General features: G+C 39.1%; 1 protein-coding gene across 1 annotated transcript; it reads right to left on the reverse strand.

Annotated features, from left to right (window-relative positions):
• Nucleotides 1-3947: 3947 nt before the first annotated feature.
• LOC108664459 lies at nt 3948-13458 on the reverse strand. Its single transcript, XM_018151047.2, has 10 exons — nt 13261-13458; nt 12749-12829; nt 11795-11818; nt 11221-11328; nt 10344-10458; nt 9188-9307; nt 8286-8384; nt 7352-7519; nt 5206-5456; nt 3948-4407 (listed from the first exon to the last, which is right to left on the reverse strand). The coding sequence occupies exons 2-10, from the start codon at nt 12797-12799 to the stop codon at nt 4276-4278; spliced, it is 1068 nt and encodes a 355-aa protein (XP_018006536.1). The 5' UTR covers nt 12800-12829; nt 13261-13458; the 3' UTR covers nt 3948-4275.
• Nucleotides 13459-15880: the final 2422 nt, after the last annotated feature.

Below are 15880 nucleotides of genomic sequence, written 5' to 3' on the forward strand. Positions count from 1 at the left end.
ATTAATATGATCATGATCGCTTTTAGCATTGTTTTTACTAACCATATAATCTGAAGATAAAATTGTATTTAGTTCATATTAAAGTATAATTATTCATATGCACGCTTAGGAGGCCGAACACATCGCCATTTATGAACCATTACAACAAAGCTGATTTTGTAACAGATTTGCAATTAACAACTATTGTCGAAATAATACTTTGTTATTAGAATTAGATGATTGGAATTGGAAATGAGAATTTTTATTTAAAACCAGGCAAAAAGTATGCACTACAGACGACCTACGGGTATAAACAATGGGTTAGTAGGATTATATTGGGATAGTTGTAATAACATTACAATATCCAAACAAAAACTAAATTAACCTAATATAATTGTTTTCATCTTGAGTTTTAATTGAGAAAGAAGCAGAAAAATATCTGGAATGCGTTTGATATCAATGAGTTATGTCTCAAATTTTGATCATTCCCTATATTTCAATATTTTCCGATCGGTTCAAAAGTGATTTGATACCATACTCAGAAAATGGACGAGTCATTGTCCAAAACAGTAACTGCTTTTCTTACCCACAGCACGAGCGCATGCATGTAGCACTGACACGCACATTTACCGGGCCTAACTGTGTCAGGATGACCCACATGAGGGCAAAATGTTCATGAGAGGGACAATGACTCACGCATTTCCCTGAGAGCAGTTGCTGTAAACGAGTTTAACTCTGAATTGAACAATGAATGCTACACATCATTTAATGGATAGTTATCGATGCATAAATAATGAATAACGCTGCTGAATACTACAAGTGTATTGTAGTTAGGACATCATTAATTGTTAGTAGAATAGTTCCTTCAAAAGTGAAGGTTATAGTGCCGGGACAATGCTTTATAAGAGATAAAACATTTCTGTAGATATGAAGCTTGGCTCCTCTATACACTAACAAAATTTTGAGGAGTGCGCGTCCCTGAATTAGGGCCGCCTAGGACTCGGGGAGCACGTTTATGAGCTTCTCTATGTCCGCTTCGGCACAGGGTTCGAAGAGCAGCCTCTGCGCAGTTGGCTATCTCGGTATGACTCGGCACGGCCGACCCTTGCCATACTCTCAGGCGACTATAAAGCCGGACAGAAGATTCTGACCAGAAACTAATTTTGATCTGGTGGCCAAGCAGACCCACAATAACTTTGCACCCAGTTTAGCGACTATTTGGCCGAAGCCTATAGGCTGACCCCGAATTTTGTTGGGGAAATCGAATCGTACCATTCGCGCGAGGTTGTACGACAAGAAGCGTGTGTGATTGTAAGCTCAGTTTGTTATATAATTGTATTTTCCTTTATTGTTTAACAGGGCCGAGTGGCCCAATGGTTACAGTTCAGAATACCTGGTTATTAGAGCAGAGATTTTAGCTAGAGGATCACTGCTCTGCGAGTGATCGATCCCAGCTACCTGCAACAGTTCTGGTCGGGTAGCTTGCGCAACGTAGCTGTGCAACGCAAAATTGGAGCAGTAAGTTGAGTGGTCGACACCGCAACTAGCTGTGAATGTTATGCGATGGTTTGAATTAGCGACGGGTTTATCGACCTGAGGAACGCTGACACCGCTATTATTATATCAATATTCGTTCTCGACATGGCTTTCTTAATTGAATTACAAGATTTTTCATATAAAAATTGTGTGCTATAAGTCGACAAATAATAAATGAATTTTTGATTGTAAATCGCTACCATTATTTCATCATGAATGTAACTGAATTAAGTGTTTAGTAGTGTTTGCATAGTATCTCGTTGATAATATCTGCAGTATCAAAATTTATTACCTAGGAAGTGGAAGATATTATCTTCGGTCTAAAGCGGGACAAAAAATTCAAAACGAAATATTTTGTAAAACAATTGGATTTTTAGGTTGAGTTTAAATTGAGCTAGGCTGCTCTCGGCGGAATAAAGCAAATAGCTATATCTCATCTTGTTGCTCTATGTTGCGTGTACCCACTGTACGCAAACGAGGCTAGCTAGTTGTCCTAGTCACATACACATTTTTCAAATATATCCCTCCTGAGAAAATTTTCAATTAAAAAAATGAGCCATAATTTCAGATTGCCCCGGTCGTCTAAGCGAAATTCAAGTTGGCGGCGAAACATGACTACGCGACTCATTAACAGTATAAATGGACTTCCTAACTGAACACGAATGATTTCCTAAATTGGGCACGAGCAATTTGTGCAAGAGGTCGTTATCAACGGGCGCGTGGAGATCATAGTAAACGAATATGGCGGGTGGTCCGGACGGGCTCCGCCCGGGTCATCTGGTGGCCCTGATTTCGCGTAAGTCGGGTGAGGCGGGCGCGAGGTTACTGACCTCCCTTACTGAATTCGTCAACCTGGTGATTGGAGGGCGGGTTCCTGGGTTTGCGAGACCGGTGTTCTATGAAGCCACTCTGTGCGCCCTACGGAAAAAAGACGGGGGTATTCGCCCCGTAGCGGTTGGGAGCACCTTGCGTCGCTTGGCTACCAAGGTTGGAGCATGGCCATTGTCTCCGTTAATAGGAGAAGCACTTCAGCCGGTCCAATTGGGNACGCCCTGTCTCTTATACACATCTCTCGCTCGCGTCACAGCTCAGTGACTCTCGGAGTCGGTGTAGGCCACCATCAGAGGCGTTAAGGTCGGGGCCCTGATCATTGACATGAAACCATTCCGTTTTTAATTAATAAAATTAATTCCTTTTTGTTGGAATGGTGAGTGTGGGAGGCCTTATTATAAAAAAAAATATATGGCGATCGCCTAACGCCGTCGATTGTTGCGTTCACTGAATTTTATATTTGAAATTTAATAAAGTAATTCACCTAATTTTAATATTTGGAATCAGTTATCTGCTCAAAATTTATCTCTGAATTGAAGATGGACGGAATTTTTTTTTATATCTTCGAGTGATAATTTATGACAAGCCGAGGCGTAACCGCACCAAGAAGTGATGCTGATGACGCGGTGCTGTACTTGGAGAAATTTAAAAAATTCAACAAAATATTTTAAAAATAACATCCAGGAACAGAAATTTTCCTCAAAAACTAGTTCGAGCTGTGATTCCACAATCATAATCGAAGTAGAACGAACCTGCATCTGATAGATGGGGCCTTCACCCGAAAATTAGAGGAAGGAGTTAAAAATGAGTGCGTGGCTGAGTTTTGGAGCGTATTCCATATTTTTGAGTTTTAAAATGAGTTAAGTTTTGAAATTTCGCTCTCCTCAAAACTCCTGAGGGTTCAGTTCGATCTGTGTGGGTTCAGTTCGATCTACGTAGGTACAGTTCACTTTAAGTGGGTTTAATTCGATCTACTTGGGTTCAGTTCGATCTACGTGGTTCAGTTCGATCTACGATAGGTTCAGTTCACTTCAAGTGGGTTTAATTCGTTCTACGTTGGTTCAGTTCGATCCCCGTGGACTCAAGAAAAAAAATATTAAACGAGAAAAAATTAAATGAATTTGAAATTCGTGCAACCTAGAGCAATTTCTTTCAAAAGCCAATAACTTAAGATAATGAACTTTCGTTTTCATGTAATTAGAGAAAATCATCAATTGAAATCAAATGCATGTGTATGAATTCCTCATTTTTAAAACGTAGTCTAACTCTAAATTAGGTATTTATAGTCATCAATTGTCTTCAGCAGACTCAGATTTAAAACATAGGAGACAATTTTATTGATTTCAAAACAGCAATCCAACGATGCATTTTAGATGTGCGACTTGAGTCGAATTGTGTTTATGAATTCGATGTTTAGCCTGACTCTGCCGTTGATTGATTATAATTGCGGCAAATCTATAGGAATTTATTGCTGAACACATCACAATCCAAAAGTAATTAATAGCTGAAAACATCACAATCAAAATTAATTAGTTGCTGAATACATAACAATCCAAAATAATTAATTTTTGAACACATCACAATCTAAAGTAATTAATTGCTGAACACATCACAATCTAAAGTAATTAATTGCTGAACACATCACAATCCAAAGTAATTTATTGCTGAACACATCCTTATCCAAAATAAATATTGGTTTAACACATAACATTTCAAAGAAATTGATTGCTGAACACATCGCAATCCAAAGAAATTCATTGCTGAACACATCACAATCCAAAGCAAAAAATTCTGAAGACTTTGCTGAACGGCCTTCCGAAGAGACATTGAGAGCAGTTGAATGTCAATTTCTCATTACAAATGACAGTTTTTACACTTCATAAGGCTCAAATTATTATAGGCCGGCTTGGTTCAATTGCAGGTTCCACATTAATTTGTTGTTGGGGTAAAGTCATCTACGAACGTCACCGTAAAGCCGATTATCTTGCGGTTCGTGGTCTTAGTTCCTTCGATGCGAAGGACGGCCGGGACATTAGCATTCATCAGAAAACCGGCCGGTGCCTGCCCAAACGATGCCACATCTCAGTATTTAATGTCTCAGATGATCGAACTAATTGACCGATTCATAGGAATCATCTGAACTAACTGACAGATTCAGATGAATCATCTGAACTAACTGACAGATTTATAGGAATCATCTGAAGTAACTGGCAGATTCATAGGAATCATCTGAACTAACTGACCGATTCATAGGAATCATCTGAACTAACTGACAGATTCAGAGGAATCATCTACACTAACTGACAGATTCAGAGGAATCATCTGAACTAACTGACAGATTTATAGGAATCATCTGAACTAACTGACCGATTCATAGGAATCATCTGAACATTCATAGAATCTTCTGAATTGACAGATTCAGAGGAATCATCTGAACTAACTGACAGATTCATAGAATCTTCTGAATTGACAGATTCAGAGGAATCATCTGAACTAACTGACAGATTCATATGTATCGTCATTCTAGCACGTCAGGATATTTGGGCCATCGGTATAAATTCTAATAAAACATGCGCGCTTATTTTACCCTTACCCACAAGATGTCAGCTACCAGCATTGTTATTATATAACGTTCTATATCTTTTCTTGTGCATTATCCAAACAGGAATAGACTGCAATGTTCAAAAATGTACTTAGTTGTGATATTGGCACATGCATGAGCGTTAATCATGCATGATGCATGAGCCTTTTATCTACATTCCCCATGACAAGCAACATTTAAATATTATTCGCTGTTCTAAAAAGATGTTTGAGTTATATTTCAGTTGACTTAAAAATAATCTAATGTGAGCTACTCACAGTCAAAGAGCAAAGATCCTTTGGCGTAGCATCTGGGGGGCAGGCGTAGGTAATTTTGAATCCATCACACAGGCCGTCTGTGCTGAAGTCTGAAGTTTCCCACACGAAGAAGCCTCCTCCACTGACCAGGTTGAATGTGAATGTGAGCGAGCAATCCTCGACGTGGTCAGGGAATGGCACGCAGCCGTAGCCAGCGTGGGAGACGATCCGGTCATCGAAAATCACCTTGTCTTGTTTGCCACAGTTCCCGACTGATGAGTAGAAGGTCAATATAACATCACCAAGTGACGATAACATCGCCCAGTGACGATAACAGCACCCAGTGACGATAACAGCACCCAGTGACGATAACAGCACCCAGTGACGGTAACATCACCCAGAGACGATAACATCACCCAGTGACGATAACATCACCCAGTGACGATAAAATAACCCAGTGACGATAACATCACCCAGTGACGATAACATCACCCAGTGACGATAACATCACCCAGAGACGATAACATCACCCAGTGACGATAACATCGCCCAGGAACGATAACATCACCCAGTGACGATAAAATAACCCAGTGACGATAACATCACCCAGTGACGATAACATCACACAGTGACGATAAAATAACCCAGTGACGATACATCGAGACTTTCAGTGAGTTGCTTACTTTGGATTATTGCTATTCATTCAGAGCTTTAAAACTGTGTTATTTAGAGCATCTGTGGATATTAGGCGAGCGTCTGGCCAAAAATTTTGGATCTTGGCTTTTCCTGTTTTTATGCTCATCTTAAAGCTGGCATTCTGACCTAATCATCTCTGTACGTTGATTTATGCGTTCACGACAGATCGCGAAAGAATTAGGTGTCGTGGAGCTCTTTCACCTTATGCTCATTATGGCACATAAGACTATAACGTCCGTAGACGCTGCACTTCAGTTACCTGGTAGCCGTCATGTGGGTAGGTGCACATGCAATCGTCCTCTCCATCTGTGACTGAATTTGAGCTCAAGTAACGTCTTGCCTGTTATCCTTGCCACCTTATATGCCTATGTATAGCACGCCGCGGGGCGCTCGGGGCTTTGTAGCGCTCTCCTGAACATTCGCACGTATGTTCACTGCAAACCTATCTCCTCCTAGAGTTTTTAAACTACAGCAATGCGAGATATACCGTTCGACTCGTAAAGGAAAGATTTGGAGATTGGTTGTATTTTTTTTTAAATTTCGTTATAGTTTGAAAATATTTCGAAAATGGGGGGAAAGCGAAAAATTTATGGAAAATTTTACGAAAAATTCCCCCCACCCACAAAAATTACAATTTCAAAAAAAGCTACGACCAATCGATAGGCATGGTCTTACGCATCGAATGATTTGCGTCTCGATGTTGTAGCTTGAAAATCCTAGGAGGAGATGGATTTCTACAGTACCCCATTATTGGCCGTTTTCTAAGAATTTCACGTTTTCTTCCATTTTTCAAAAAATTGACTTGAACAAAAACCGTCTATTTTCTGTTTTACATTTGTGTATCAAGTTTCAAAAAGATCCGTTTGTAAATAGCCTAGATAGAATTTTGGCCAGACGCTCCCCATAAGTCACGAATTGAAGTTTGGTATTGAATTGTTTGATAAACAAATGTTGAATTTTATTTTAACCAAGCTGCACTGTAACTGACACAGCACGCTATTTATTGTGACTGTTACCTGCAATAATAATAATAATAAAAATAATGGGAATAATAATAATAAAAATATTATTAATAATAATATAGGAATGATAATAATTGATGTTTTGCCATTAATTAGGTCGTAGGCTTGTCGCCGACTCTTAGCATCGCAGAACTTTCACAGCTTGTTGGATCTCGAACACGCAACTCACTGCTCCAATTCTGCTGTGCTTAACCGCCCGGCCTGCATGCCGATTCTGACTAGAACTGTCGCAGGTAGCTGGGATCGAACCCGTACCTCTCTGCTCTAATCATGGTACTCTAAACTGTAACCACTGGGCCACCCTGCCTAGTGATTGTTGATTCAAAATCGTAATTTTTCTGCTGAAAGGAACACGTTTAGGACAAGAGTGGCCTAGGTCATTACACACAATTCACTCACCAACTACATAGGACAAGAGTGGCCTAGGTCATTACACACGATTCGCTCACCAACTACATGACTCATTTGTGCAGTTTTCTTTATTGCTGCCACCATCCCACAGGAGTTGGGAGCCATGCAGGTCAGAATGTCGATGTAACGAGTGTTGTCGAACAAATAGATATTATCTTCCTTGTAAACCATCACGGTGGTGTCATCCAGCGATGAAAAGCTGTCGTCTGTTTGCAAAAAAAATTATTAACCCAATGAAATTTCTGGTTTATTTTATATAATTTTAAGATCAGTTCGTTGTATATTTTGCCATTAATTTGGTGAAGTCTGTCACGTACATTATAATGAAAAGGTAAAAATAAGTCGTGATCAGGGGCCATACTTTCAAAACTCGCTAAAAGAACGTAAGTACTTACGCTCTATTTTCTTGTCCATGATTGGTGAATTTGGCTTGAAAGGCCGTCAATGATTGGCTGATGAACTTACGATCTCTTAACTTTTTTTGAAAGTATAGGCCCTGGTCTCCGCTCATATTTGTGTGCTACGTTCAAAATTGACTTCCGACAGCTAGATAAGCAATAACATTGAAACAATTATAGCCTCCGATTTAAGGTAGAAGCAATTTAAAAGCGAACAAAACTCCACAAAAATTCAACATATCTCTATTGAAAACGTTTCAGAGTCCAGCTCCATCGTCAGTTGGATAAATCTATAACACAAATACAATCAGAACATAGTAAAGTAACATAGAACATAGTAATTCAAAAGAAAAAATTATGCGGCGTTTTCTTCGCATTTAAATTTCTTCTGAATCTGCGATTCAAGCAATCTAGCGACATTAATAAAGTAGAATGAATAGTATTTGATTTAAAAAAATATCCCATTGGACTTAGTGTAAAATATCCAGTAGAAAAATCGATCATTTGTTTGCAAAGCAGCTGGTGGTCCGTGGACCAAATTAATTATCGTGCAGTGAAAGCAAATATCGCTTACCTTTCGTCTGCTTAGCATTCAGTTCCTCAAGCGTAAACATGAGCGACGGGATGTAACCGATGATTGTGTCATCTTCAACCTTGTAGACAGTATCATTATCTGTATTGGGAAGGAGATATGCTGTTAGAAAAAACGGTAGAAAAACAGTCTCACCGGCGTTCTAGTGGCCGGCCCCCACGTGAAAATAAACTGTTTTGCCGTTTTGTCAAATATTGTACGGGTTTCTAGTGTTAAATTTGAATAATAACGGCTACACAGCGTTTCTTTCACGCGTCGGCCGGCCACTAGAACGCCGGTGAGGCCGTTTAAAGGTGATTTTTCTAACTGTGATACATGTGTGTCAGTTGGGTCTCCGATGGGGAAGAAATGCTTGTTAGAAGTGAATACTTTTAAGAAATTTGCCAAAGCAATTGAGAAAGAATTGAATTTCAAATCGATCATTCAATTCACAGCAGGAGGAATGAAAGTGATCGGATGCAAAGGAGAACGATCAGAAACTGCTTGTTATGCCAACTCGTGGCAGGTAAGTTATTGAAAATTGCGTTCGCTTGCGTAATTGACACACTGGCAACGTGTCCTAATTTTGAAAAATGTTGTCCTAATATTGACACACATGCAGCGTGAGGTACTGATACCTTATTTTTCCGCACTAAACTGGGTCAATATGACCCACATAAGGGCAAAAGTGCACCGCTTTTTGACAAGTCTCATAGATTTCTCTAAGCTATGATAATAATCAGCAGCAGATACGCACCATTTCGAACGAAGTCCTTGCGGACGTAAACGTTTGTCTCTATAAGCTCTGATAATGAACAGCAGATACGCACCATTTCGTACGAAGTCTTTGCGTACGTAAACGTTTATGTCTCTATAAGCTCTGACAATCAGCAGCAGATACGCACCATTTCGTACGAAGTCCTTGCGTACGTAAACGTTTATGTCGCCGTCGGCGACGCAGCAGAAGCTTCCCCGCAGTTTATAAGCCACGCAAACCCCGTCGATGTCGGGGGCAAACGCATGTTCTGCGTACAAAATTGTTAATGTTGTCAATTTATCGTAAGAAATTAAACAATTTCCTTGATGAATGAGGCTTGTGTTAGAAATACGAGGTAGTCTCGATTTTAACCCAAACTTTATAACTTGTGGGATTTCTAAAGTTACCATAGCTATAAGTGCGGGAAAATAAGACAATAGTAATAAAAATTGATGGTCAAGGAGAATGATTAACCCGATCCATTAAAATATTGCTTTCAATTTTAAAGCACAAAGTTATGACCACATATTTTAAAATACATGTATTTAACAGCTAATGGTGTAAACGATTGAGTAAACGAATAATTTATTACCCTTGCTTAAAAAAATAATTAATCGCTAGTTCCTAGTGACACGCGTTAACGGTTGGATAGCTGCCAGTGTAGATGGCTTGGGTGAAAGACAAATGAAACTTTTGCGCCACATGTCAGGGAGAGTATCACTTTTTGAGAGAAATAAAATGCAGGCTTAAGGGGACCGTCTAACCTAAAATTTTCAATTTTGGCGTTTTCCACTTTTTGGGCTCATCTTAAAGCTCACTTTTCAACGCATTCAACGGTACCAGAATCATCCCTGTGCGTCAAAAAATGATTTCGTGACAGCTTCCCAAAGAAGGGCAGTTTTTAGGCCCTTTAACAAATGTCTATGGGATTTAATTACAGGGCTGGACAAACTAAAAGAAACGCCTGACGTAAAGCGGCCAATCATGGCATTATCCGGTGCATATACTCATGTTAAAGCTTACTTTCTGACGATTCTATTGGTAGCAAAATCAAGTAGGATGATATTTGTAGGAGGAGATAGATTTTCTGAAGTACCCGTTATTTGTCCGTTTTCTATGAATATCACGTTTTCTATCAATTTTTTCGAAAAATTCACAGGAGCAAAAAATGTTTTTCTTTTTACATTTTACGTATGTATGTGAAGTTTCATGTCAATCGGATAATAACTATAGAAGTTATCAAAATTATCAATCGGTCCCCTTAAAAATATTGTAGGCCAAATAAACACGCAATGAATACTAACCTTGAGAACTGACACCCGCTGCGCACTGCAAGAAGCTTAAGCCAGCTTCCATCTTGCGCTCGTCTATGACCATCACACTCAAGGCGCCCACTGAGACTCTGAAGAGCTCAAAGACCTGTACAAATCGCAGGTCAGGCTTTTGGTGCACCTCGCCAGAAATTTGGGCAATAGCATAAAAAAATCTAAGAAAGAATATTGTATAAACGGGAATTCACTAATTTAAAACGAGGCGTGAAGATATATATTACTCATTCTATGCTCGCACGCTAGTTGGGAGTAAAAATTAAACACAAAATATGTCGCTTGCAAACCACCACTTTAGCTCCATCGTACTGCTTAATTGGAGGCGAACACAAAATATCAATACACGTATTTAAATGGGGCGTGGAATATAAATTGTTTATTTTGTTGCTCGAACGCCAGTTGTCAGTAAAAATGTAGCACAAAATATGCTGCTTCAACCCACCAATTTAGCTCCAACGGACAGCTAAATTGGAGGCGAATATAAAATAAATTCACCCATTTACATGAGGCGTTAAGAAATATATCATGTATTTTTGGTTCGTAGTTGTCGGTAAACATGCAGCACAAAATATGCTGCATGAACCCACCACTTCAGTTCCATCGGGCAGCTAAATTGGAGGTGAATATAAAGAAATATATCATGTATTTTTGGTTCGTAGTTGTCAGTAAAAATGCAGCACAAAATATGTTGCATCAACCCACCACTTCAGTTCCATAGGAAAGCTAAATTGGAGGCGACTATAAAAATAAAGTCTCCCATTTAAATGATGCGTGAACACATATATCATGTATTTTTGGTACGTACGCTAGTTGTCAGTCAAAATGTAACACAAAATATGTTGCATGAACCCACCACTTGAGTTCCATCGGACAACTTGCTGGCGAATGTCTTGAAGATGACGCCGACTGAACGACTAGCGCAGCCCGCGCGGCTAGGGTCAGGCGATGTGACGCTAACCAGCTGAAAAAATCATTGCTTAGGCAAATAACACAGGAATTGAAGAGGAACTGAGATAACTGAATGAATATTAATAAATTCATGAATATAGGTGTTAAAATTTAATCATAATTATATAATGCGTATTTGATATTAATACCCACACATAAACACATGTAAATGCGATAGTCTATGTTTTGGACCTGCGGGTGATGTTTAACAAAAGGAAAAACTAAAAAAATTGTTTTGGGAGGAATTTGGTTTGGTTAGATAATTCTTGGTAGGCGAGCAGTCTGACATCCAGCATTAGTAACAATAATTTTTGGTAGGCGAGCAGTTGACGTCCAGGACATCAGCGCATGTAAAAACAATAGGCTTTTTTGGAAATGTTTAAATTTAAAAATTAAACTAAATTGGTGTGAGAGAAAGTTTCTTCTGTTTTATAATTGTTGTTGAGCAAGCAGGCTGACGTCCACTTTGATGCGCTCACCTGACTCGAAGCCAGTGCTGCCAGCTGCAGGACAGGAACAAGTGTAAGAAATTTGTAGTCGCGTGAGGACTGAATTACAAGTGCCTTGTATATCGAGTAGTTCAGTTATAATCGATACCTTAGCTTATATCGTAAATACATTATTTCAAAGTTAATATTACAATTTGTTCTTTGTTCAGCACCCTGAACATTTGGTATGCCATCATAGAAAGCAGCATGCAGCGCCAGTCAGAACTTAGTATTTTCTTAACCGCGTTCACAAAAGTTTAATAAATTAATATTATATAATTCATATTATTATACATTTTCATATTATCCTGAGCGTTATTGCTTAGCTGCACATGAAAATGTTCGATGATTTATAAGTGTTCAAAGTAATTAATATTCATAAATTGATGCATGTAAAATGCAGGGCTGATCAACAAGCTGCAAAAAACAGCGAACAAAATTTCATTGCGTTTTTGAGACCAAATTCACAACGTTTCATAGTCATGCATTCACATTGTCATCTTATTCACATGTGATTATTATTTAAATATTAATTACGTTTCAACACCATTTTGGCACGAAATCTCTCCTTAAGAAAAATTAAAATTGTAAGCTGAATTCACGAATTTCATTGTGAAGGAATTTCGTGTATCCATAATTCTTTCGTAACACTCAGCAAAATTAATGGGTCATATTGTGCAAATAGTGACACACTTTCATACCACAACACGCTATTTGGACAGTCATTCAATTATTTTTCTCAGCGCAATATAAAGAATAACAAAGAGAGTATCATGAATGGCCAACAATTACAGCGTTACGAGGACATTATCATTAAGATTCTCAAATTAAGTATTTAATGGTGGTTTGTTCTGTAATAATTCCACCCGTTTTTCATGTTTTTTATCAAGAAATATTTTTAAAACACTTTAAACGTTCAAACCTTCACCCAATGCGTCATCTCACCGTAGCCATGACGGTCAGGGCTGCGAGGACGCTTATCACCGTGCGCTTCATTCTAGGCAGTTGACAGGATTTTCCTCGATGCTGCAAAAATATGTATTAATTCATTTAGCAAATGTTAGGCAATTTGCATAGATTGCAACATGGGAGGCTAAATACATTTTCAACGAAAAATCAAGTAACGAATATCAACAAATGGATCAGTACATTAAATAATAGGGATTAAAATTTTGATTTCAGTTTCGAACAACTGAATTCCAGTTCCTTGGAATTCAGTTCTTTATTATAACTCGATGTATACATGTATATCTTTCTATTCATGTCGCGCAAAATTAAAGGCTGTTCGCAATGCGTTTACAGAACAAATGTGGGCGACAGAACTAATAAAGGCAACTTTGTATATAAATAATTTTTATTTATAAGGCAAATTTATTATATAATATATGATATAAATATAGAGGCAATTGCCTCTATATTTATATACAGGCAAGTTCATCTAGAGAAACGCCACCTACCTGATTCCTTTGAATTAATAAATGAGACGAGACTTTTCTTTTCGTGCACGCGGCGGCTAGATAGTCAAAAGATAACAGTTAATAGACAGCGACCGTGTGCTATTTGCTGCACAACTAGCGCACCACGAACTGTCTCGTACAAAACAAATGAATGAGGTTTACTTCATATATCATACGATTCAGTCAGGAGAGTGCTATATTATCTGAAAAATTAGTTATAAGTTAGCAATATGAAATATGATTCCAAAAAATTCATTTACATTCTTATTTTACTACTGACTAGAGTACGCAATTATAGGAGCGCAATTAGGTACGTGTAGCGGCCTAAATACACGTAACGGCCTAAATACATATAGAGACCTATATATATGTAGCGGCCTAAATACATGTAGCGGCATAAATACATGTATAGCAGCCAAAATACATGTAGCGGTCTAAGTACACATAGCGACCAGAATAAATGTAGTGGCCTACTTACACTATCGGCTTAGAGAACGGTATCACGAAACTATATGAAGTGTGGCGGCTAGGTAGCACGAAACTATATGAAGTGTGGCGGCTAGGTGGCACGAAACTATATGAAGTGTGGCGGCTAGGTAGCACGAAACTAAATGAAGTTTGGCGGCTAGGTAGCGCGAAACTAAATGAAGTGTGGCGGCTAGGCATCACTAAACTATATGAAGTGTGGCGGCTAGGTAGCACGAAACTATATGAAGTGTGGCGGCTATGCATCACGAAACTATATGAAGTGTGGCGGCTAGGTGGCACGAAACTATATGAAGTGTGGCGGCTAGGCATCACGAAACTATATGAAGTGTGGCGGCTAGGTATCACGAAACTATATGAAGTGTGGCGGCTAGGTAGCACGAAACTATATGAAGTGTGGCGTCTAGGTAGCACGAAACTATATGAAAAGTGGCGGCTAGGTAGCACGAAACTATATGAAGTGTGGCGGCTAGGTATCACGAAACTATATGAAGTGTGGCGACTAGGTAGCACGAAACTATATGAAGTGTGGCGGTTAGGTAGCACGAAACTACATGAAGTGTGGCGGCTAGGTAGCACGAAACTATATGAAGTGTGGCGGCTAGGTAAAACGAAACGATGTGAAGTGGTGCGTCTAGGTGGTACGAAACTATATGAAGTGGGGCGTCTAGGTGATACGAAACTATATGAAGTGTGGCGGCTAGGTAGCACGAAACTGTATGAAGTGTGGCGGCTAGGTAGCACGAAACTATATGAAGTGTGGCGGCTAGGTGGCACGAAACTGTATGAAGTGTGGCGGCTAGGTAGCACGAAACTATATGAAGTGGGGCGGCTAGGTAGCACGAAACTATGTGAAAGGTATCGGGTAGGTTTCCATCAAACTATATCTTGAGAGAATTTTAATAGCAAAGGATGTCAAGAAAATAAACGATGGCTCTCGAAAGATATTTTTAAGAACTGCTCCATCATCAGTATAGAAAATGCTCACCTACACGCATTAAAACAAATAAATGTGAGAATTTTCTAACATGCACAATTGAACAATTATTTTCAAATACACATTTATATTGAGAGCTCGGATTTTCCTCAAAAATTACGATATACTAAAAAATTTGTGTCAAAATACAAGAAAAATTGTGCATAAATAATTAAATTTTTATAGAAAAAATTGTAATTTAATCCATCATACGAAATTAACTTTTCATCTATAATTTTCAAGTTCAATAGATGTGGAAGTCAAATTTTCAATACCGCAAAACTGACATCAATTATGTTCGAAAAAATACTTCATAAAACTGCTGCAAAAATAATTATTGTGAACACTCGCCAATATTCGCACAAACAATTCGTAATAGGAGATAATGTACAAAGAAGAAGTTGGGATATTATTCGCCGTGGTACAACTAAAGACTGAGAGTTACTATTACCCTCTTTCCAATTACTCATTCTTCCAGCATACCGAGACTATCAGCGTGACACCGCAGCGTGACACGTTAAGAAACTGCAAGAATTTTTATACCAGCGCCACTTCACACAACTGTACCTATACACGGCTGCCATACAAGTGCGCTCTGTATGAGCGAAAAGTCTGGACGGAACTCTAAGACACGTTGAATAGCAGCTCTTTACACGTGTACTAGAAGCTCTTTACACGCGTACAAGCTCTTTACACGTGTACTGGTAACTCTTAACACGTGTACTGGAAGCTCTTTACACGTGCACTGGTAACTCTTCCCTGTCAAAATTTAGCCGCGGCAGACGGTCTGGTTTCGGTTGTCAGTCTCGGATTAGAGATGATTCAGATGTGAAATGGCCGCATCTCATAATTAGCCGCCCAGTAGGAGCTATTTTGGGTAGTTTCATGGAAAAAAATATAAGGGTCAAATGACACACGAAATCAGCGGCTGACCAGGCCACCATTGGCTTACCCTGCTCAGTAGCTGGCCTGAGTTCTTATAGCGCGAGCGCGACTAGCCCCTGCTTTTAGTTGTGGCGCTGCATGCGCATTGTTCATGGGTACGAACTTATCAACACGCTAGCGTTTCAACACTCTTGCATTGCGTGTACGTAGACATGCTTGCGTTGCGTTATCTACAACCCGCTTGCATCGAGTGCGTGTTGCTCACACGAGAGT

This window comes from Hyalella azteca, unplaced genomic scaffold (assembly GCF_000764305.2).
Source record: "Hyalella azteca isolate HAZT.00-mixed unplaced genomic scaffold, Hazt_2.0.2 contig800, whole genome shotgun sequence".
Taxonomy (NCBI): domain Eukaryota; kingdom Metazoa; phylum Arthropoda; class Malacostraca; order Amphipoda; family Hyalellidae; genus Hyalella; species Hyalella azteca.

What these genes read in the sequence shown, in the direction of transcription:
- LOC108664459 (XM_018151047.2), bottom strand. Translation starts at nt 12,799, where the DNA reads ATGAAGCGCACGGTGATAAGCGTCCTCGCAGCCCTGACCGTCATGGCT. An exon ending in CAGCACTGGCTTCGAGTCAG is followed by an intron (nt 11,329 to 11,794) that starts GTGAGCGCATCA and finishes TGATTTTTTCAG; the next exon opens with CTGGTTAGCGTCACATCGCC. An exon ending in TGTCCGATGGAACTCAAGTG is followed by an intron (nt 10,459 to 11,220) that starts GTGGGTTCATGC and finishes CGATTTGTACAG; the next exon opens with GTCTTTGAGCTCTTCAGAGT.